This window comes from Oculina patagonica, chromosome 9 (assembly GCF_052425735.1).
Source record: "Oculina patagonica isolate OP01 chromosome 9, crgOcupat, whole genome shotgun sequence".
Taxonomy (NCBI): Eukaryota; Metazoa; Cnidaria; class Anthozoa; order Scleractinia; family Oculinidae; genus Oculina; species Oculina patagonica.
Genome location: NC_135766.1, coordinates 28,802,366 through 28,825,082, shown reverse-complemented (window position 1 = coordinate 28,825,082; position 22,717 = coordinate 28,802,366). Strand labels below are relative to the sequence as shown.

The window sequence follows — 22,717 nt, the reverse complement described above, 5'->3', positions numbered from 1 at the left end:
CATTGCATCGTTCTAATTTATACATGGCTACCTTAGACATCAGTTTTTAAAATTGCCTGACTTTTCCCAGAAAAAAATAATATTTAATTTTCCCTGACCTGACTAAATAAAAACAAACTGACAGATATAGCAGTGGTCCCAAGCGTCCAGCTTTCAATGGTATAAAATCAGAGTTGTTAAAATTTCAATTTTCCGGACTTCATTTCGAAATGTTGAAATTCCCTCACTTCCCCTAATCTTCAAGAGTTTCATTTTCCCCTGGCCATTTTCTGACCTGTGGCAACCCTGTTAAATCGTGCAGTAACTCTAAATCAGGGACATAGGTGAGATAAGAACGGGATAAGAACACGCAAAAAAGATAAAATAATACGTTATTTTCACCCTGCTCTATTTTATTTTTTACGCTTTTACAACGTTGTGACTCACAACTGCAAGTAATTATTTTGTGGGATAGCACAATTTAATGACAAATGCTGATCAGAACCCAACTGCACAAGAACTATCATAATCTGTCCAGCCTATTTTTTCTTAAAAATCTAAACCAGCAAAATCAGCTTGAAACCTACACATTACATTCTTGGCATGATAAATTAGAATCAAATTAAATTCAATTTAAAGCTTCGTAATGAGATCTCTCCCCTTCAAACAGGCAGTCGAAAGTTATGTTTATTTTTTAAAAAAAGGTTACTTTAGTGGAAAATGTGTTTTTTTAGTATTTTTCTTGCCGCTCTGTGTACTCAGGGCATACACTTTTCAAGAAAGAATTCTAAGTTAAAAAGAAAATCCAGTTACGCCCCTTTAAACCATATGCCACCCACGCCAAGCTTAAGGTCTCATTTCTTGTCGTTTTTTATTACTGGATAGATCTATTCCTGATTTTTCTGAGTTTGAATACTAAGTCAGGCTGAAACCATAAAGTTATCCGAGCCGGTTTCTGTTGATAACCTAAGTAAACATGATGTTCGAGATAGCTGTCGTCGCGATAAAAGCAATTATTTCAATTCAATTCCCGGTAATCACTTTGCTGCTATCATCCTTTAGAACCAACAACTACAATTATATATTGTATTTAATAATTCAATTCGTTTTTGGCATATCATGTGTAAATGATACTAATATGTGGACTGACATATTGAGAAAATGGAGTTTTCTAATATCCCGCTACTTTACTTTTAAAAGGTTTACAATAATTATTCTACTAATATATTTTCAAAGTTGATTTTTATTGTGCAGGGCGTGTAAAGCTACGACTCCGATTTACGCGATAAATTCAGGTTGTCTCATAAAAGACTTCCACTTCATCTGGTTGAAAGTAGTGACTACCCGCCAGGAATGACCGGGTGAAGGAGGATCCATAGCTGTGTCCAGCTGGCGGGCTGTAGGTGTATCCAAGGTTTGAGTATGATTGAGTGTTCGATGAGGCGTAGCTGGCAATGTAAAAATCGTTCCCTCCCCCAAACGTTGGTCCATAGGAAGAGCAACTGTAGATGGAATAAGCCTTTGTAGAACTGTACTTTCCTGTTTGGTATATTTTTAGTGGTTGCCAACCAGGTTTGTTAACCAAAGAGAACAGGAAGGCTGCTGAATTGTACCGATATGCGCAACTGGAGCCTAATTAAAAAAACAAAGTAGAAAAAAAAATTCATACATTTATATGATCATAAATGACATGTTACACTTTGGACCGCTTCGCATCGAACGCATTACAGAAGGTTACTGTAGACTGCTAGTACGATATCTTGTTCCCCTAAAATTTGTCTCAAGTTTTCAATTAAGGTTAACCATCCGATTAGGTTTTTTAAAAAAAGTCAATACCTCTTTCAGAGCTCTAAAATGATACACGTGTCAGATTCATAAACTCGGCTACCCAGGAATGCTTAACTGATTATCAGCTGGAAGTTGATAAATGTAAAAAAAAGCGCCGTAGCAGATTTTGAAAAGCTGATGTTTCGAGCGTTGGCCCTTTGGAACTTTGCTTCGAAGAAGGCCTCACGCTTGATAGTTTAGCTTTTCTAAATTCCCTACGGCGGTTTATTTACCTTTATCAACTTCCAGATGATAATCAAGTAAGTGTTTCTTTTGCACGCCGACACAGCACAACAGTTTCTTTAGCAGCTAGGAAAATTCTTCTAAAATCAATAAACATGAACCCCCTAAGATTTTCGTTCTATTTATGCGCAGCGAAATTATTTTGCACTGAGTAGAAAGCTCTTAGGTTACTCTACAAGATGATTAAATTTGTGTTGGATGTGACGTCATATGTCACATGACGTCATGTGTGGGATCCACAACAACCCCCTCCCTGCCCTCTTGATCCTAAGGCGACAATCGACTTTTGAGGCTTGGCCCAATTCAGGTTCATTTTTACCGTACTATTTTATTAATAAATGATTTGATGACACTTGTCGGATATAAAGTTCGCATCCCCTAAGTTATGTTTAGTGCCATTTAGAGTCCCCCTTTACCCACACCTCTGATTTTTCCCCTCTCTACCCCTCCTCCATGGTTGGAGTCGAATAGTTACTGACGAAAATATAACTTTGAGAACAATTAAAAAAAAAATGAAAACAAAAGTTTATCGTGTCTAATAAAAAAATTAATATCTCTAAAGGGCGACGTTATTCTACTCCAATCGTGCCCAAAACGCCATTTCATGAAGCATGCTAAAGCATTGGACCTTTTTGTGTGGCCAGATGTATTTAACTTTTGATTATACGCATGCATTAAAGCAATATAATCATGCCACTTACTCCATGAGAGGCTGGTGTACCCGCCAAAGATATACTGGCCAACGCGTACAATTGTCACAGTTGGTCCCTTACTGTCACACAGTCCATGAAAAGTTGTTGAAGCCCAGCCATCCACCGACGCTCTCCAACACCGCTTCCATTGAGACGATATGCTTTGGGCGACTGGTTTTAACCAGTCGCTTAACAAGGTCAGGTATTTGTTGTTATTTCCTACAATGGCTGAGTCTGACAATCCTCCTGTATAATTTTTTTAAAATGTTATTAGTAAGTAACTGAAATAGTGACTTTTAATTCAAATTCCGTTAATCGCTTCGATAGTTTTCAAAATGAAATAAAAAATAATAATAATAAAATATCCTTAATATTTACATGGCAATATATTTAGAACTACTGTGCTTATTGCAGACACTGTATATTCAAAGCAAATATAATTGGTAAATAGAACAGAAAGTTGTTAAAAGTTCCTATTGGTTAAACACGCTTAACAAGGTCAGGTATTTGTTGTTATTTCCTACAATGGCTGAGTCTGACAATCCTCCTGTATAATTTTTTTAAAATGTTATTAGTAAGTAACTGAAATAGTGACTTTTAACTTAAATTCCGTTAATCGCTTCGATAGTTTTCAAAATGAAATAAGAAATAATAATAATAAAATATCCTTAATATTTACATGGAAATATATTTAGAACTACTGTGCTTATTACAGGCACTGTATATACACAGCAAATATAATTGGTAAATAGAACAGAAAGTTGTTAAAAGTTCCTATTGGTTAAACACGTAATCTTACTGACCTGCATAATTTAGGCTACACTCAAATCCATTTCCAATGTATCCTTGGTTACAGGTACACAAGAATGAACCACGCGAATTCACACATGTGGCAAACTGATGACACATCTCTCTGTCGCACTCATTTAGGTCTGTTAAGTAAACAAAATAATAATAAAAAATATATAACACGGTTCAACATTCTTCGAGTATGTGTACACATTCTTTTTTTCCTGATAATTAATCTGAATATCCATTTCCGGAAAGAACCTTATAGTTTCTGATCGCTTGTTTGCTTGATCATTTTCACGCGTTCGCTCAGTCACTCCGTTGTTTTCTTAATTTCTCACTTGATTTTTCCCTAGATCATTCCTTCACTCTTTAGCCGCATTGGTACTTTATTTATTTACCTTTTACTTATGTTTTTTTGTTTATTTATTTGTTTATTACCCACCTTTCTTACAAGTATACTGATGACAGTCGCTACACTTCACGTCATTCCACTCGTAGTTCATATTCAAACCAAGGGCGTGAACACAATCTTCTCCTCTGTAATTATTAGGCTGGTTCCTCGCCCAAGCTGTAAAGTTCGCCCGTCCAACATCCGCCCAAGTGAAGTCACCTTCTGTTGATCTGTCGTTCAATCCCAGCCATGATTTCTCGCCATTATGTCTGTGTTGGATGTAAACATTTTCCTCATTGCTGTTTACATCAACAAGAACGGAGTTCGCTTGCCGACATTTTGATAGCGCATTGGTCCAGTTTGTGCAGGTTTCGCTCGTGAAGTAACAGAAGCCTTTAAAATAACTCCATCCAGGTTCACAAATATCTGCGCAAATATTAAATATATTCATATGTTAGCACTTTTGTTTCTAAAGAGAGTACTAGTAGAGTTGCCTAAATTCTTTCGTTTTATTTTCAAATGTTTATACTTGTACACTCAGGCTATCAGTAAATTTATAAGCAGCCTAAAAAATAAAAGGCTAAACTTTTTAACGGTTTCATTTCCTCATAACAGTTTGCAGGCAAACTGCACAACAAACGGTTTTGACATTTTGTGTTTGTATATCTCGCTTACAACATACCATCATAATACATCTTGACTTCTACAGATACCCAGGGACAATCCGTTTGAAATCACCATATGTTATGTAGTATATACTAACCTGTAAGGACCGCATAATTCACTGACACAGGGTCATATCTGGTCTCGTACAACTCTTTAACACAGGCTCTAAATCCAGAGGCGTTCATATTCTGCAAATTAAACGCCATACCTTCTAAACGTTTGGACGTACAATCAAATTCATATCCTAACCGTGGTACAAGTGAGGGGGAGGTGGATGCCCCCTAAGATTTTCGTTTTATTACTACACAGATAAATTAGTTTGCACTGGATAGAAATGCCCTCCCCGTTCCCCCTTTCGTCCGACGTTGAACAATTAAATTCACGTTTTATGCAATTTGGCCATTGGAAATGTTGGAAGTGAAAGACGACCAAAAAGGTCAGTTGTCTTATCACTCTTAGCGTCCAAAATCCAGATACTGTTTGAAGGGAACAAAAAATGAAAACAGCATTTCTCAGTTCAATTGTTTGTACACTTGACTTTTTTATGGATAAAAATAGAAAGCCTCGAGCCAAATGGCACATACTGCCGGAGCTTATTCCGGTTTCGATAGCATTAAGCAGCTAGGAATATTTCTTCTTCCCCCTGGATGGGATGATAGTCCATCGCAGGGTACCCAATAGCAGCATTATTTCGGGGGTACCCATTTATACACCTGGGTGGAGGGAGGCACTATGAGAGTACGTAAAGTGTCTTGCCCAAAAACACAACATAGTGACCCAGGCCAGGGCTCGAACCCGGAACGTCCGTTCCGGAGTCTGGCGCTAACCATAAGTCTACTGCGCCTGCCATAACTGCAAGATAATTGATAAATTGGTACTCAAATAAAAACCTTGCCGGGACCAGATTTATAGCAAATCCGATTTCACTTCAAGGAGCAGATAATGTAGCCTGCTATGCCTGCAACAATGGAAATAGTGGACGTCTTTGCACCGGCTAATATATAATACAGGACCAAACTAAAACCATACAGCATCGAAACATTAACGTTAACCATTTGTTTTGTAATCAGAAACAAAGAAGACAATTGTGCTCTTTTCGTTGTTTTACTTAGTTTTTCGATTTTAAATTATTAAGTCGACGTTGATCACTTTTAATAATCAGTTTTCAATGTTGCTTTATAAGTAACTTACCTCGATCCACGTGGTAATACCGTTGTGAACTGGTGCCAAGTTTCCGCTGGCTTTTGTGCTGTGATTGGCTGATATCAGGACTGATGGTGTTATGTTATAACTTCGTGTAAACTGAACGAACTTTAAAATAAAGGAAAATACGATGAATACTCTATTACACCACAAGCCCTCTTTTTAGCCACCCCCCTCCCCCCCACCCCTCCCAGCCACCTCTCTGATAGTCACGGCCGCCTATTCAACAGAAGAAAGTCCGCGAGGAGCTCAATAATTGAAGTGTTTAAAGCAATTTTAGTTCTAGCCTGTTCCAGGCTCTCGGTAGTTGAAGGGGAAAGCGAAAAACACGGGCGAGCGAAAAAAAACGAGGGGGAACGAAGGCGAGTGAAGGAAAGAGAGCCTGTAAGAATTTCTTTAACGACCCTCTTCCGGTATAGCAGGAGCTGCTATACCCTCTGATTGGCTGATTTTGACAGTAATGTCAACACCTCGGAACAAGCGTCAGTCAGAAAGATAAGCGAGCGCGGTTTACGCGCGTGATTTCGCGGAAGCCGAATTGTGTTCCAGTTTAGAAGGTTGTCTTTGAGATTTTCTTCATATTCAAACGTTTAGAAAGGAACAAAAAATCTGCCTGAATTGTGAACCAAGCTTTATTGTGGAAAAGAAGTTTTCTCTATTTTGCCAACTGGATTCAGGAAAAGTTTAATCTATCAGCTCTTTCCACGACGACTGCGATGAAATCGCAAATCAGTGTGTTCCTTTGTAGTTGCCTCTCCTTTGGTTTCGGTGATGTTGGACCAAGTTGAGCAGCTGAAACAGCTTGGATTGTCGGCGGAACTCAATCATATAGAAGCAAATATAACGGGTAAAACAGGCAACAGGCTTGTGCCTGTGAAAATCTATATTTGAATCATGCGGTGCCAGAATGTAAAGCAACGAACACGGGAGGTGAAACCTTGACATCGTCGATCTCAAGAGACAAAGCGCTCGATCAAATTAATGCAAGAAGCATAACCTTTACAACACAGAGTGTCTCTCTTAAACCAACTTTAATTTTTCTCGAAGTAAAGCCTTAACAGTCTCTGGAGAAGCCGCACAAAGATTTACTTAATTGTCTTCCGTGATATGATACAAACAAACAGGCCCGGAATCACAATTATTAAATGCAAGTAATCATCATTTTCACGGATAAATTACTGACCCTGTCCTTCCAAAACAAACATCTTGAGAGCTTAAAGCATATTTTGCAAATAGAAATGAGCCAAAACAAACCGCACAAGCGAAACCTGTAGCAAATATAATTCATTACTCAGTACTCTACAACAGGAAACCATGCGGCGCAGACCTTTGGCCTCGCGAGAGAAACAGGAGAACATGTCTAGCTAATTGACAGAATGTCATTTTTACTTCTCAACACCTCATTATCTGAAAAGTGGGCGGAAGAGGGTCGTTAAAGAAATTCTTACAAGCTCTCCTTCCTTCGCCTTCGTCCCGCCTCATTTTTTCCTCGCTCACCCGCGCGCGTTATTCGCTCTCCCATAACTACCGAGAGCCTGGAACAGGCTATTTTAGTTCAGTCATCTGAACCGTTTTCCTCGTTAATTTCAAATTGTACAATTTAATCGATTTTGACAGGAAGAATTCAAATATAAATTGTATTGTATTTTGAAGTGTTTTTTTACCCAGAGTACATTTGTAACTTTACCTCACAGTAAGCGTTGTTGTTTTCATCTGTTGGTGGGTTTGTGTTTGGAAACTTGACAGAGCCATGTTCAGTGAAGAGTGGCTTGTGTAGTTTAGCAAAGGCCATCCAGTTCTGCAAATAAATTGTGGAAATGGCAATGATAGAGCAGTTATCACTTGATTGTATTCTTTTTTGCTTTGGTTAAGTATTGCCATGCTTTCGGATTGGTTTAAAAATCGCGCCACTTTTTCAACCAATCAGAGATAAACCAAAACCAATCACAACTTACTTACATCCCACGCATCGTGTTGGGTACATGTATTTTCCACAAGTTTTCATTGGTTCCCGAGATTATCCGTGCCCTTTTTGATTTGCTAGAGTAATTATTTTGGTCTAACGACACTACGTTCAAAAGGGCTTTATGATTTGATTACCTCGTAATTAACCTTCAGTATTCGTAGAAAAACTTATTTATCAACGATAAATGCAAAGAGGAAAGAGCTTCACAACGTTAATCCCCTCCTGACCGAATATAATTTATGTCACCACAGGGTAACCAGACTACCAAAATGACTACTCAAGACAGCTGCAATATAATAAGGCTAGCACCCAAAGGAAAGGAGTTTCATTAATTTTTAAGCAAAGGCTATGTGTTCATTTTGTTCGATCCAAAACGTTTTGAAAAATAAATGAAATATTTGATCAAATACCACATTAATATCTTCATGCTTTCCATCGAAGTTTTGCAATTCACGGAGACAGACTTTAAATGAGTCCTTGGTTACATCCTCTGTCCAGACCAGCGCGGCATCATACTCTTTACCAGTCCTAAGGTGTTCTGACGTCACCAGAACTACAGGAGCCTCCTTAAACTTGTCCTGCAATCAAAAAAGAGAAATTAATCATGACACAACTGCTTTTAAGGTTACCACACTGCATGCAGTTAGCTGTAAAAGTGTGTTGCGATTCTAAGATGAGAGTAGATTTAAGATCGACTACGTGATTCAACCTTACCTTTGGAAACGACACATCTTCGCAGTTTGTTCCAGACCACCATTTTTTAATGCTGATTATTCCCGTCATTACTTCTTGCGTTGCTCCTTGATACCCCATCCAGTCCACAGTCGCAAATGGGTTAAAGTTGTTTTCATTCCTCCCAGATTGCATGGCGCAGACTGTAAAATTACGCGTATTCACACTTTCCGTCCACGAAGTGATAGCGTGGTGAACTGTTACCGAGTCATTCAAGTTCATGTGATTCAGTGTTATTTCTACATGAACTTGTTTATCCGGATAGAACCGGTATGGCGGGAATACTACTGTCTTGCAGCTTGAGTCAGACCATTTAGGAACTCGGAGAAGCTTTACACGGCCAAACGCGATTGGAAAGCCTGTTATTGAACGGAAAAGTTGTAAAAAACTACATATCTTCGACATCAAATATTTTAGCAATATCACAGCCAATCCGCTACACATATGGATAGCACTATGTAGCAGCCCTGCGGCTACAACACGGTCATATTTATTAGAATCATGATGATTCAGATTTACCACATATTAACAAGGACGTTAAGAATTTGATCACTGACAAATAGGCTTGTCTCGATTGTGTTCGTAAAAAGTTGAAACTTTGCTCTCTGGAACACTTAAATGTTGCTAATAGTTGCCCAAAATCCAAAAGGAGGCTACCTAAATTCATTGATATTTTTATAGTAAACGTTAATTAAACATGTTAAAAGCTTTATTTTTCTTTCTTCACAATAATTGCTAACATCGGGGAAGAAAAAAGCTTTAAAAATTTGGCCTTAAAGAGTTGCTCGCAAATATGGGCAAACGAAACGAAAACAAACACGTTGACAAGTCACAGGTTTTTTTGTCAACTTGTTGACAAACATTCAACAAATTCGCATAAATTTATTTTTTTATACCAATCGTTGAATTTTTTCATGGTCGATAAACTTACATTTTGCTTAAACATTGCTCAAGGTTGGTAGACGCGCAAAAAGTTGCTCCAAACGCCAAAAAGGTTGCCAAGCACAACAAGGACAAGCTTACTGACAGGACATTGTATGCAATTCACATTCACATAAAATTTTAAGAATTAAGATGCCATAAGCTATATTGTGATAACTGCTCACTTACCCTCACAGCTTCCTGGGTGATAAATGGTATTATTGTCAAGTCCCCTGCAGAAGCTGAGCTTGTAAAGACATTTGTTGTCGTATGTTGTACCATTCGCAGTACACACTGGATCCTGATAGGAAGGGCAGTCTTCGTTACACACACAGCGAGCTACACGTGCACTGAAAGTCTTGCAGACCCCAAATGATGGACATTTTACACCAAGGCATGGATTTAAGTCTGTAAATGGAAAATTAGGGCAATTATCGTTTGTTAGTATAATTTTCAGAGGTGAATTCAATTCTGATTGGTCGAACTATGCTCGGACTATGACGCATATATTCACCGCGCTAGACGGTGAATTTAGCATCTCAAGGTTTGGCTACTAAGCCAAAAAAAATCACTTCGCCTTCGCTTCATAGATAGCACAATCGCTCTCTGATAGTTTTTTTCTTTCGACTCTGGAAACAGTTTAATTGAAAGACAACATACCAAATTTCCAATTAGGTTTATTACCAACCTCCAATCACAACATAACTGACAGTCAGGGGGTCGTGCAGACTTCCTGTTCCAGTTAAATCTTTAACACATATTCGCATGGATTTCAGACGAACTTCCTGTAAAGAAAATGAAAACCTTTTTTTTTTTTAATTGAAGTAAAAAAAAATTCTGAAACTTTCTGCTTAAACTGTGGCAGATCCAAGGTGCAAAATAAATTTAATAAACTCGTTTCTATTAAGAGTCATGTAGCTGTTGAACTTAAAAATTCGGAAACCTTACCTCAACCCAGGCTGTTATTATGTTGTTCTCTGGAAGAACATGGCTTTTGACTTTTCGGTCATATTGATGACCGACAGAGATTAGCACAGCCGGGGATACATAAAAAGTTGTGTTATAATGAACTTCCTGAAAAATAAAAAAATATATATTTTTTTAAATAGGCCCACAGGCAGACAATCCTCTGTGTTTGGGTAAATAAATTTCAATTACCTATTATTGTTTGTGTAAACTTTTGTGATTTTATGGGGTTTGAGGCCGTTGAATCCTCACTAGCCGTCACCAAGGTAAGTGAACTTTATTTATCTGGCTTACAGTAGATCAAAGTTTTGGATCAAAAGATGCAAAATTCAGTACTGTAAGAGGCATTTCTCGCGACCAGTTGACTCAAGCCAAGGACAATCGTTACAACTTACAGTGAACCTATGAGATCAAATATCGTATCGTGAAGGGTTACGACACGCGGCCTTAAACGCAGACGATTGTCTGCCTGTGATAGGCTCTCTCAAATATAAGCAAATTAGCTTATTTTAATAATATCTCCTTAAGAAAGGTTAAACGTTTTCAACGTTCACGTTGTTATAGAATGAAAGGCTTGTTTTGTTTTTATCCGATATGTTTAGAGAGCTACATTAAGTAATAGTCAGTCACAGTATTTCGTTTGAATTGAAAACCAAAAAAATGATAAAAAGTTAAGTTTTATAAAAAAAAAACCTCTCGTTATGTAAGCCTTCCGGAATATAAGCACACATGAAAGGCATAACGATCAAGTCCACCCCTAGTGCTAATCAGTTTTCAAAATTCTACTGTCTAGTAAAAAAAACATGATTTGGGTGAATATATTTTTTAACTTAATTTGAACAGAAAGGCCTCCATTTCAGTTTTGGGATGATGTGATTGAAGCTTATCAATTAAGTCACTTACTTGACAGAAGCCATAATTATTGTCTGCCGTGGGGCTGCCGCTGTTGGGGAAGTACACTTCCCCTGTCCTTGTAAAGTTTAACCCGGACCCATTGCCGGTGAATGCGAACCAGTCCTGGGAAGAAAGAGATGGTCAATATGTAATAAAAAAAGATATACTTCAGGCAGACCCGGGTCCATTATTTCTATTGACAAGCAATTTTAAACAACTATTGAATGAGGTTTTTGTGATATTCGAAATAATCAAGGTCGATGTAAGTGTTATAATTCTTACCGAGACCTTGATTATTTCGGATATCACAAAAAGCGAATCTAATAATTTTTTTATCATACATTTAAAAAAAAAAAATACAACGAAAGATTTCAAAAGTTGTGCTTATTCGTTATTGTCTTCTCCTCTTAATGTACTCACCACAAGTGAACTCGACCTTGTTCTCGGAAATCATGCATTGCGTGCAAACCCTACAGATTATTCAATAATCTGCTAGCAGATTAGTGAAATAACTGAAGGTCGCGCGCAGGGGCGGATTCCTAGAATTGGTTTTTGGGTCTTAGCCAATAAGAAGTCAGATGATGAGTACAATGTAAAATAATATTGTTTATTTTAAAAGTGTTGGCACGGAATGACGAGATTTGGAAACTGTTTCAAAGGATTATGAACTCGTATAGTGCCTGATAAACATAGCTGTCAGCTATGGTATATTGCAATTTCTGAGACATGATTAGTTCACAGGCCATGGTTATGAGCTCATATACTATGGACTGCAAATATGGTAGGTGTACGGGTCAACGAAATGGGGAGCTGAAATAATATAATTACTTGAGCGTTTTTTAATAAAACTATTATTCCACTCGCGCTTGTTGGATATGACATAGCAAAGGCTATCTACCACCTCATATCCAACACGCGCTCATGCAATACTTGTTAATTATTCGAAAGTATTATTCCGTATATAACTTGAAACAGTTGCTGAAAGCATTCACCAATATCTTTGAAACGGTTAATACATTTTAACTTGAGTGATCGGAAATTTTACAAGTCGTGTACCCACCACAATAGTATCTTGATGTTTGCCGTCAAACGCCAAGAACTCTCGGAGGCACACTTCGAAGCTTCCGGGTTTTACATTTTCCAGCCAGACGTACATAGCGTCATCAGGCTTTGTGTCACGTGTGTACTTAGCTGAGACAAACACAGAAGGTCTTTCACCAAAGCTCTGCAATGTGTTCATAGAAATAAAATGCGTCACATTCAGGAGACATTTTCGTGATGAATACCTGTAACAAATCATCTTACCTGAGAGAATGTAACTTTCTCGCATTTAGTTTCTGTTGTCCAAATGCCATTAAAACTAACGCTTCCGCGTGTCAATTGTGGTTGATCTTGGAAAGCCAGCCAGTTGATTATTCCAGTTCCATTTGTTCCAATGCCTGACTCACGTGCACACACCTTGAACCCACGTGTACTGACTGACTCGACCCACAAAGCAGCAGGCGAGTGAACACGTGAAAACTGCTCACCATGACTCAATGTTACATGAACCTGAACCTAATAAAGTAAGAAAGTAAGATTCTCTTGCTGCTATTTCTCATTTGACATAGTTGAATTTTTACCACGTTTGTATTTATTTGGTTTCTGTATTGGCAGGGGTGGAGCTTGGGTATTGGGTTCTTAATGTTTGCCAATTGCAACAGTTTGTTGAACGCTTGACTAGGACAAAAACATCCAGTGATGTATATTTGACGACCAAAGAAAAACATAGAATCAAACCATACACGATCGTACCAAATTAATCCAAATACATACACTGTAATCAGAACACCAAGAAGGAATGGATCTTACTCAGAATCGGACTAAGAATATTTTGTCATAACAACCGCGACTAAAAGGGACAAATGCATTTTTTTTTAGGGAGATGATGCAAGATATAACTCAGCAGCACGACTTCACTATTTACTCCCTCCCCCGGGTATTAACTGCAATTACAGATGGGTGTATTAACACTATTATGTACGTACCGTTCCTGATCCACTGAATGGAAATGGAAATACAACGTTTCCACAACGTGGCAGGCGACAATGTTGAGAGCAGCCACTGCTGCAGCCCCCGTCCTGCGCGGTCAGCGACATGTTAAAGATGCCAGTTTGCAGCGGGGAAGTACCTTTTGGGAGCAAAAAATGAACAACAAATCACATTATTTGTGTACGAAGTGCAAGTAGATGTGTTATTGATGTTTTGCATAAAGAATTTTCTTGGTTGAGGAGGGCTTTGGTTATTGGTGCTCTGGTGGTAGGGTGGAGTTTTTGCTGCAAGCAAATGTGAAAGGCTGGATATTTATTTCTAGTTGCGAGCGGTTCACGCTTGACACTCTTGTTTTCTTGAACGATGATTCAGTTAGAACTGACCAATGAGTAACCGTCGACTACATGAGAATAAATTAGACAATTTAAATGTTCGGCACTTCCAGACATTTTCAACGTCAATGTTCGGATTTTAAGTGTATATCCAATCTCCACCAGCATTATAATATCGTTTCTTGATGGACATTCTTAATATAAGTCATTTCAAATCCATTAATATTTGCCAGTAATTTTTAGAGAGTTGTAGTTCAGAAACCCTTCAATATATCTGAAGAGTTCGTGGCTATATGGTTAACCGAAAATCAATTAAATTAGACATAGAGGCTTTACAGCGGCTCTTTGGCTTTCAAAGTGGCGAGTGACGTATGCATGTCACATCAATCACTGATTGGGGTTTGTATCAAATAGCGAATAAAGTAACTCTGATTGCTGTAGTGTATTCAATAGAGAACAATACATGGGCGTGCGTAGATATGAAATTTCTGTTCGAGTGTTCAATATTAAAACCTACTAATGACGAGTTGTTTGACGATTTTCCAAAGCTTTCCGACCGTTTTCTGAAGATTTTCAAAATGTTGTCCGACGTTCATTTTCAAATATAAAAGAAATCGAAACAACGTTGTTCCAATGTAACATTTACAAAGATTAAGCTTTTGCGCTACCACACAACTTGTTCAGCCCATATGTAGCAAGCTAATGTTGTAAAGATCTAAAATTATGAGAGTTTTCCTTTTAAGGAAAGAAGTTTATCCTTTTTAATGGCAAGATATAAAAAAAGAAACAAAGAAACATCCTCTTGGAAGTCTATTCTTGATATCAAATGCCCCATAGGGGTGAAACGCCGCGTTGTGGCAGACAGTGAGTTCTGCCGTAACGGTCGAAAAATCACGGCTATTCGGCAAAAAAAAAAAAACAGGGAAATAATACAATAGAGTCTTTAAATAAATCACATCGAAGAAATCCCTACGAGCAAACGTGCTAATCCAAAAACTTCCGCCCTTTCCAAAATCCTCGTTGCACAGAAAAAAATACACAACGCTTTTCCCTTAAAACAGTGTTGAGAGCTAAAAAAAACAATTAAGTTTGCCCTTTTCAAAGAAAAGTCATTACGCTTTTGAATTACTAAGGTGGGAAATCATGAGAGCTCGCTATTCAAACTGAAAAGTAAATACTCACTTGCTAGACCGCAAAGCTAGGGACGCCATTGCGGAAAGCAACAGAACGCAGGCTCGGGACATTTCTAATTTTTCTCTGCCGAAGCGAGGACGATCTTCTTCGCGACAAAAGTGTAATGAATAGACAAGCCTGGTTTATGTTAAATGGAACGCAAACACTCACACACGCAAACACGCAAACAAGAAAAAACTTTGTTTAAAATGGGAAGTGTTTTGAAAAAATGCAAATTTGGGATTGTGACTTTTATAGAAATAACAAACAGTAGTGCATTCAAATTAAAACGATGGGTTGGTTTAGAATGTTTTCCCCACGAAGTAAAGTCGAAGACTACATGGTACGTCAAAGAGAAAACATGTTATTTTCATTTGAAAGTGCGCGCGGTATATTTGGAGCCTTGTTTTAATTTAAAAGTATATATACTCACTCGCTAGACCGCAAAAAGACGTCATTGCGGCTATCAACAGAACGAAACCTCGGGACATCACTAGTTCTTCTCGATCGAAGCGTGGACGATCTTCTTTGCAACGAAAGTGAATACGCAAGCGTCGAATAGTGAAGCGTCACTGGGTTAATTCTAGTAACTGTGAAGGAAAGGCGTCGTCTCGAAATACAAAGTCACTCAGAGATGACGACTGTAATTTACCGCCTCAAGGGTCTCACGTTTCGTTTACCAAGTTTGGAGTTGGATATTTACCCAGTTATGATTTGAGATTAATTGTCTAAATAAATATTGAGTTTACTAAAGTCTGAGTTAACGTTTTCAATAAGAGCAAGGCGGCTAAAATCGTGACTATCTTTTATATATTCCCATTCTTATGTGCAGTTTTTTCAAGCTGATGTCGGGGATATAGCTACAATCTAAAAACGGTCACATTCTCTCGCGACCGTACATGCCATGAGGGCAAACAACGACCGTGTGACAAGTATATTTAATTTGATTTTCAATCTCCCACCATTATCCTCATGATCTAAAAGCTTTTGAAAAGTTTATTTTACCACGAAACAACTGTGAAAACAACGGTCGAATGTGAATGTTTAAACAGTTATGTTTGATTGGCAGTCCTCCACGATTTTCAATAACTTAAAGCTTTTACCATGAAATAACTGTGAGAACAGCGGTCGGGTGACAATGTTAAAACATAAAAATATTGAAGATCCGATACCAGGATTCATTATAAGAAGATAAAAAGCGCTCTCTGGCAAAAATATTTTAAAAATTATTAGCTTTCGACAGCCAGACTGCTGTCTTCGACGGATAAAAATGAAGTGCTTTTTATCCGTCGAAGACAGCAGTCTGGCTGTCGAAAGCTAATAACTTTTAAAATATTTTTGCCAGAGAACGCTTTTTATCTTCTTATAATCTTAAAACAGTTATCATTGATTGTCAGTCTCTCGATACAGCGAAGAAAAGTAACTCCTCGCCCATTGGTGTGAAAACCCCATTTATGATACCAAGTTAAAAAAAAAAATGTGCGTCGTGCGGACTTGCACAATTTACAAAGCGAAAAAGTTCATTTACGTCCTTTGGTTTTACAATTTCCAGCATCATTCTCATTACTGGTGATTTTTTTGCAACTCCACTGATCAGATCAGAACAGCCTATCTGTTACGAATAATTTAGAAAGGGAAAATTAAGAACTGTTTTTAGCGGGGATAGACGAGAACTTGCGCTATATAAGAACCTATATCATTCATCCATTCAGAACTTAGGACTGCTTCTTTTAGTATCGCTGTTTATTTGCAAACAGAGTTCTCTTTTTATTAGAAGAAAGTATGCTAGCTATTAGAAGAAAGTATGCTAGCTTATCAAAGTTTAGTGAGGCAAAACCTAACAATAGATTATGCGGGAAACAAAAACAAGCTCATTTTGTCTGGTCACGTCCCGGGGGGGGGGGGGCTACTCAAAAACGTTTTGTACGGGGAGGCTCCGCCCCGAGGTCCAACCCCTTACCCTTTTATATACCATTTTGACAGAAATGACACCCCTTTCGTATACCTTTTACTGAAAAAGATACCCTTTTAACATACTTAAAAGACATGGCATAGGCCTGAAAAAGGATTTCTGGATATCATTATTATGCAGCGTTTCATATATTTAAATGATACAGCCTTAAGGTGCGTCTGTTCGAAATAATTTAATTGAAGGCCCTTTTAAAAACCTAAATGACCAATATCCCTACGCTTTCATATACCTACACTTGTGAAATCGCTGCCCTTTTATATACCTGAAGCATGAAAAAGGTACCCTTTTCGGGCGGAGCCTCCACATTTAGGCCATTATAGGGAGGCCCCTCCGGGGGTCACGTTTACTCCAAGATAAAAGCCTTCCAAGCAAATATTTGATCGGGATGTTTTATATTAAATGGACTTGCTAACACTTAAACTCGCAAATACGCAAACAAGAAGAAAAATTATTTAAATGGGAAGCCTTTTGAAACATTGTAAACTTGTTTTTGAGACGTTCCTTAGAAATAAGTTAGGGTTATTTTAAGGCGACGAAGGGATATAATAATAATAATAATAATAATAATAATAATAATAATAATAATAATAATAATAATACTTAATTGACCACTCCCCCAATGGGGCTTTTCAGGGCCAATGTGAAACAAATATTTTAAATGAACATAACATGGTTAAAAATCCCAACTGGCAGGAGGCAGACCAGTTGGCTATTTACAAGCGTGGCCGAGGAGTTGAACTCGGGACTACCGAGAACAAATCCAGCTAGTGGTCAGAACGGGACTTGAACCCGCGACCTCCGGATTACAAGTCCGGCGCTCTAACCACTCGGCCACGCTACCTCCTTAAATAATTTTGTGATTTATATGTGATTTATTTGTGATTTATATGTGATTTATTTCCGACAAAGTAAAAAGGAAGACTACCTCATACGTTCACCACAGAAAAACCATGTCATGTTTCATTTGAAAGTGAGATATGTTTTGAGCTTTGGTTCTTCCGAAGATAACTTTTAAACCTGTCACAGTATGATAACGTACTGACTTTGCCTTCAGTTAGCCACATACTCAAATCGTGCGTGTTTTAAAAAGAAAAATACACAAAAATGATCCATTTTTGCTCTTAAAAAACATCTATTTCTGAAGCATGATGCAGACAGCAATTGTAAATTCATATTTTTAAATTCTAAACATGCCAGATCCAAGAAAGAAATGTTGATATTCGGTAACAATTATTTGTAGCCGAAACAGTATCCTTGTATAATGTGACGATCTGGCGAGCCACTTGCAAACAATGCACACAGTTTTACACAGAAAGAAAGTACTTAATGGGAACAAAACAATTTTTCAGAAACAAATTCAATGATGCGCAGTGTTCAAATTTGAAACGAACTTGATAGAGTGTAATTTTCTCGCAAGCGTTGTTATTTTAATGTAACACTTCTTTACAAAGTTAACGCTTTGGCGCTTAATAAAGCATTTCAGCCCATATGTAGCTAACAGCTTCAGTTTCTGATACACTCGATGAGAGTTTCTTCTTTAAATAAAAGATTTATCCCATCTTTAGAGTAGGATCTGTGAAATCCCTTACGTTCGAGCAGCAAATGGAACAAAGGAAGATCCTCTTGCAAGTTTATTCTTGATAGTAGAAAGATATTCTGACTACTCCCACTAAAATAAGAACCGCGATAACTAGAGAAAAAAAATAATTTGAGCAATCGATATCGAAGAAATCCGTACGAGAAAACGTGCTTATCCTAAAAATTTCGCCCTTTTCATAAGTCCTCGTTATAATTATACAGAACAAAATACACAACGTTTCTCAATTAAAACAATTGTAGAAAGCTTGGAAAAATTATCAAGGATTCCCCTTTCAAAGAAACTTCATTCCACCTTTGATATAAACACGCGAAACAATACGACAGCTCGCAAATTTAAATTTAAAAGTATATACTCACTCGCTAGACCGCAAAGGGTCGCCATTACGGCTATCAACAGAACGCAACCTCGGGACATCTCTAGTTTTTTTTCTCGGGCGAAGCGTTAACGATCGTCTTCGCAACAAAAGTGAAATGAATACAAGAGCCTCGAAGATTGAATCGTCACTGGGATAATTCTAGTAACTATATGAAGGTAATGCGTCGTCTCGAAATGCAAAGTCACTCAGAAATGACGACTGTAATTTATCGCCTCAAGGGTCTCAAGTTTTGTTTACCAAGTTTAGGATTGGATATTTACCGAGTTATGAGTTGAGATGAGTTAGTTGTTTGAGTAAATATTGAGTTTACTTTAGTCTGAGTTAACGTTTTCGATATATTTTATATCAAATATATGTTCAACAACAGCAAGGTGTCTAAAATCGTGCCTATCTATATTTATTCCCATTCTTGTGAGCAGTTTTTTTTAAATAGATGCTGAGGATATAGCTTCAATCAAAATTAAAACTTTAACAATCTCTCGCGACCGTGCATGCCGTGAACACACAAACAACGACCGTGTGACAAGTATATTTGATTGTTAGTCTATCCACATTATCCTAAAAGCTTTTTAAAAGTTTATGATACCACGAAACAACCGCTGTGAAAACAACGGTCGAATGTGAATGTTTAAACAGTTATGTTTCAAATTGACAGTCTTTCACGATTATCTTAATAACTAAAAGCTTTTCAAAACGTTTATGATACTTGTTGAAACAACTGTGAAAATAACGGGCTAATGACAATATTTTTAAACAGCCATCGTTGATAGATAGGCAAAGATAAGCGAAGAAAACGTAACCCCTAATGACGTTCAACGGTGTGACAACGCGCTTTAAGATACGAAATCGTTAAATTAATTTAAGCGAGTCGTGCAGACTTGCACAATTTACAAAGTGAAATGGTTCATTGGCCCTTTATATTGACGTCCTATGGTTAACAATTTTCACCATCATTCTGATCTCATTACAGTCATTTTTTATTTCTGCAAATCCACAACCGATCAGCCTATCTTAGTGTTGTAAATAAATTATGAAGGCAAAATTAAGAACAGTTACTGTTTATAGCGGGGATATACAATAAATTAGGACTGCTCTTTTTCATGTTGAAAATCGCTTTTTATTTTCAAACTTAGAACTATTCTAATCAGAAGAAAGTTCCTTTGTATATTAAGGTTAAGTGAGGCAAAACCTAACAATAGATTGGAAACAAAAACAAGCGCATTTTGTCTGGTCACGTTCGCTCCAAGCTAAAAGACGTTCGAGCAAATATTTGATCGGGATGTTTTATCTTTAATGGACTCGCAAACACTTAAACACACACACACACACACACACACACGAAAACAAGAAGAAAGCTTATTTAAAATGGAAAGCCTTTTAAAAAATCTTAAACTTGTTTTGAGACTTTTATAAAGATATGTGAGGGTTTTTTTTTAGGCAACGAGGGGATATGTGATTTATTTCCGGCGAATTAAAATAAAAGACTATCTTATACGTTCACCGTAGGAAAAAGCATTTTATTTTCATTTCAAAGCGGCTACATCGCATTTTCGCTGATATGTATATTAAGGTTAAGTGAGGCAAAACCTAACAATAGATTCTGCAGGAAACAAAACAAGCGCATTTTGTCGGGTCACGTTCGCTCCAAGCTAAAAGACGTTCGAGCAAATATTTGATCGGGATGTTTTATCTTTAATGGACTCGCAAACACTTAACTGACACAAACACGAAAACAAGAAGAGAACTTATTTAAAATGGAAAGCCTTTTAAAAAATTTTAAACTTGTTGTTGAGACTTTCATAAAGATATGTGAGCGTTATTTTTAGGCAACGAGGGGATATGTGATTTATTTCCTGCGAATTAAAATAAAAGACTATCTTATACGTTCACCGTAGGAAAACTGTTGTGAATAATTTATGAAGGGAAAATTAAGAACTGTTTTTAACTGGGATAGACGAGATCTTAGCACTGCTCTTTATGATGCTGAGAATCACTGTTTAATTACAAACTTAATACTCTTCTTTTCAAAAAGTCTCCGGAAGGAAAAGCTTGTTAATGTTAACTAGTTAAGCAAGGCAAGATCTAACAAAAGTTTCTGCGGGAGGCAAACTTGAAAACAAGCTTATTTTGTCTGATCACGTTTGCTCCACTCTGAGCAAATATTTGATCGGGATGTTTTATGTTAAATGGAAAGCAAACACCTAAATACGCAAACAAGAAGAGAACTTTTTTAAAATAGAAAGCCTTTTGAAAAAAAGTAAACTTGTGGTTGTGAATTTTATAGGAATAACTAACAGTAGTGAATTTAGATGGGAACTATGTCTTGGCTTAGAGTCTATTAATGGAAAGCTGTCTGATATATACGTTAAACATAAAAATAGAAAATGCATGTTATTTTCATTTCAAAGCGGCTATATGTTTGGAGCTTTGGTTCAAAGGTGCCAAATTGGTCCCGAAGATAACTTTTTAAACTGTGAATAACGTACTGACTTTGCCTTCAGTGAGCGATAAGGCAAAAATATGTTTTCGAAAAAAAATGTACAAAAAAGGATCATTTCTGCTATTAGATCACTCAATATCCAGCTCTGAAGCAGGATGCAATCGCAATTGTACATTTCAAAACACGCAAGTTCCAACAAAGAAATTAAATGTTGATGTTTGGTGTAAAAATTTATTTTAGCCGGAACATTATCGCATCCTGGCGAGCCCCTTACAAACAATGCACACAGTTCAACACAGAAAGAGTACGTACTAAACGGGAACAAAAAATCGTTCAGAAACAATCGAAATGACTGTTCGGTATTCAAATTTAAAATGAGCCTGAAACAACGTCATATTTTTTGCACGCGTTTAAATGTAAGATGGCACTTCTTTACTAAGTTGAAGCTTTTGCTCTACATCGCATTTTCGCTGATATGTATATTAAGGTTAAGTGAGGCAAAACCTAACAATAGATTCTGCGGGAAACAAAAACAAGCGCATTTTGTCTGGTCACGTTCGCTCCAAGCTAAAAGACGTTCGAGCAAATATTTGATCGAGATGTTTTATCCTTAATGGACTCGCAAACACTTAACTGACACAAACACGAAAACAAGAAGAGAACTTATTTAAAATGGAAAGCCTTTTAAAAAAAATTAAACTTGTTGTTGAGACTTTCATAAAGATATGTGAGGGTTATTTTTAGGCAACGAGGGGATATGTGATTTATTTCCGGCGCATTAAAATAAAAGACTATCTTATACGTTCACCGTAGGAAAAGCATGTTTTTTTTTTTTTTTTCATTTTAAAGCGGCTATATGTTTGGAGCTTTGGTTCAAAGGTGCGAAATTGGTCCCGAAGATAACTTTTTAAACTGTGAATAACGTACTGACTTTGCCTTCAGTGAGCGATATATAGGGCAAAAATGTGTTTTCGAAAAAAAAAAAGCATAAATGCATTTTTGCTATTAGATCACTTAATATCCAGCTCTGAAGCAGGATGAAATCGCAATTGTACATTTCAAAACAAGCAAGTTCCAACAAAGAAATAAAATGTTGATGTTTGGTGTAAAAAATTATTTTTGCCGGAACATTATCGCATCCTGGCGAGCCCCTTACAAACAACGCACACAGTTCAACACAGAAATAGTACGTACTAAACGGGAACAAAAAATCGTTCAGAAACAATCGAAATGACTGTTCGGTATTCAAATTTAAAATGAGCCTGAAACAACGTCATATTTTTTGCACGCGTTTAAATGTAAGATGGCACTTCTTTACTAAGTTAAAGCTTTTGCGCTACATCGCATTTTTGCTGATAGCTTACAGCGTCTGTTGCGAATTCTATTGCACTCGATGAGAAATTCTTCATTAAAGAAATGATTTTATCCTTTCTTTCGCAGTAGAATTTGTGAAATCCCTTACGTTCGAGCAATAAACGAAACAAAAAAAGAATCTCTTGCAAGGTTATTCTTGATAGTAGG

General features: G+C 37.2%; 1 protein-coding gene and 1 non-coding gene across 2 annotated transcripts; both read right to left on the bottom strand.

Moving 5' to 3' along the window:
• Positions 1–377: 377 nt before the first annotated feature.
• Positions 378–18,886, bottom strand: LOC144664644 (uncharacterized). Its single transcript, XM_078525810.1, has 17 exons — positions 18,737–18,886; positions 13,300–13,442; positions 12,578–12,829; positions 12,333–12,497; positions 11,282–11,395; positions 10,361–10,486; positions 10,101–10,197; positions 9,602–9,820; positions 8,474–8,850; positions 8,170–8,337; positions 7,481–7,591; positions 5,782–5,901; positions 4,688–4,778; positions 3,976–4,350; positions 3,545–3,673; positions 2,751–2,987; positions 378–1,611 (listed from the first exon to the last, which is right to left on the bottom strand). The coding sequence occupies exons 1-17, from the start codon at positions 18,792–18,794 to the stop codon at positions 1,271–1,273; spliced, it is 3,123 nt and encodes a 1,040-aa protein (XP_078381936.1). The 5' UTR covers positions 18,795–18,886; the 3' UTR covers positions 378–1,270.
• On the bottom strand, positions 17,549–17,621 carry Trnat-ugu (transfer RNA threonine (anticodon UGU)). Its single transcript has one exon. It is a non-coding gene; the product is annotated as a tRNA-Thr (tRNA).
• Positions 18,887–22,717: the final 3,831 nt, after the last annotated feature.

Excerpts from the sequence above, each read along its gene's own strand:
- LOC144664644 (XM_078525810.1), bottom strand. The coding sequence starts at position 18,794 with ATGTCCCGAGGTTGCGTTCTGTTGATAGCCGTAATGGCGACCCTTTGC. Across the intron at positions 10,487-11,281 it reads ATAATTATGGCTTCTGTCAA|GAAGTTCATTATAACACAAC; the intron begins GTAAGTGACTTA and ends TTTATTTTTCAG. Across the intron at positions 10,198-10,360 it reads TAATAACAGCCTGGGTTGAG|GAAGTTCGTCTGAAATCCAT; the intron begins GTAAGGTTTCCG and ends TTTTCTTTACAG.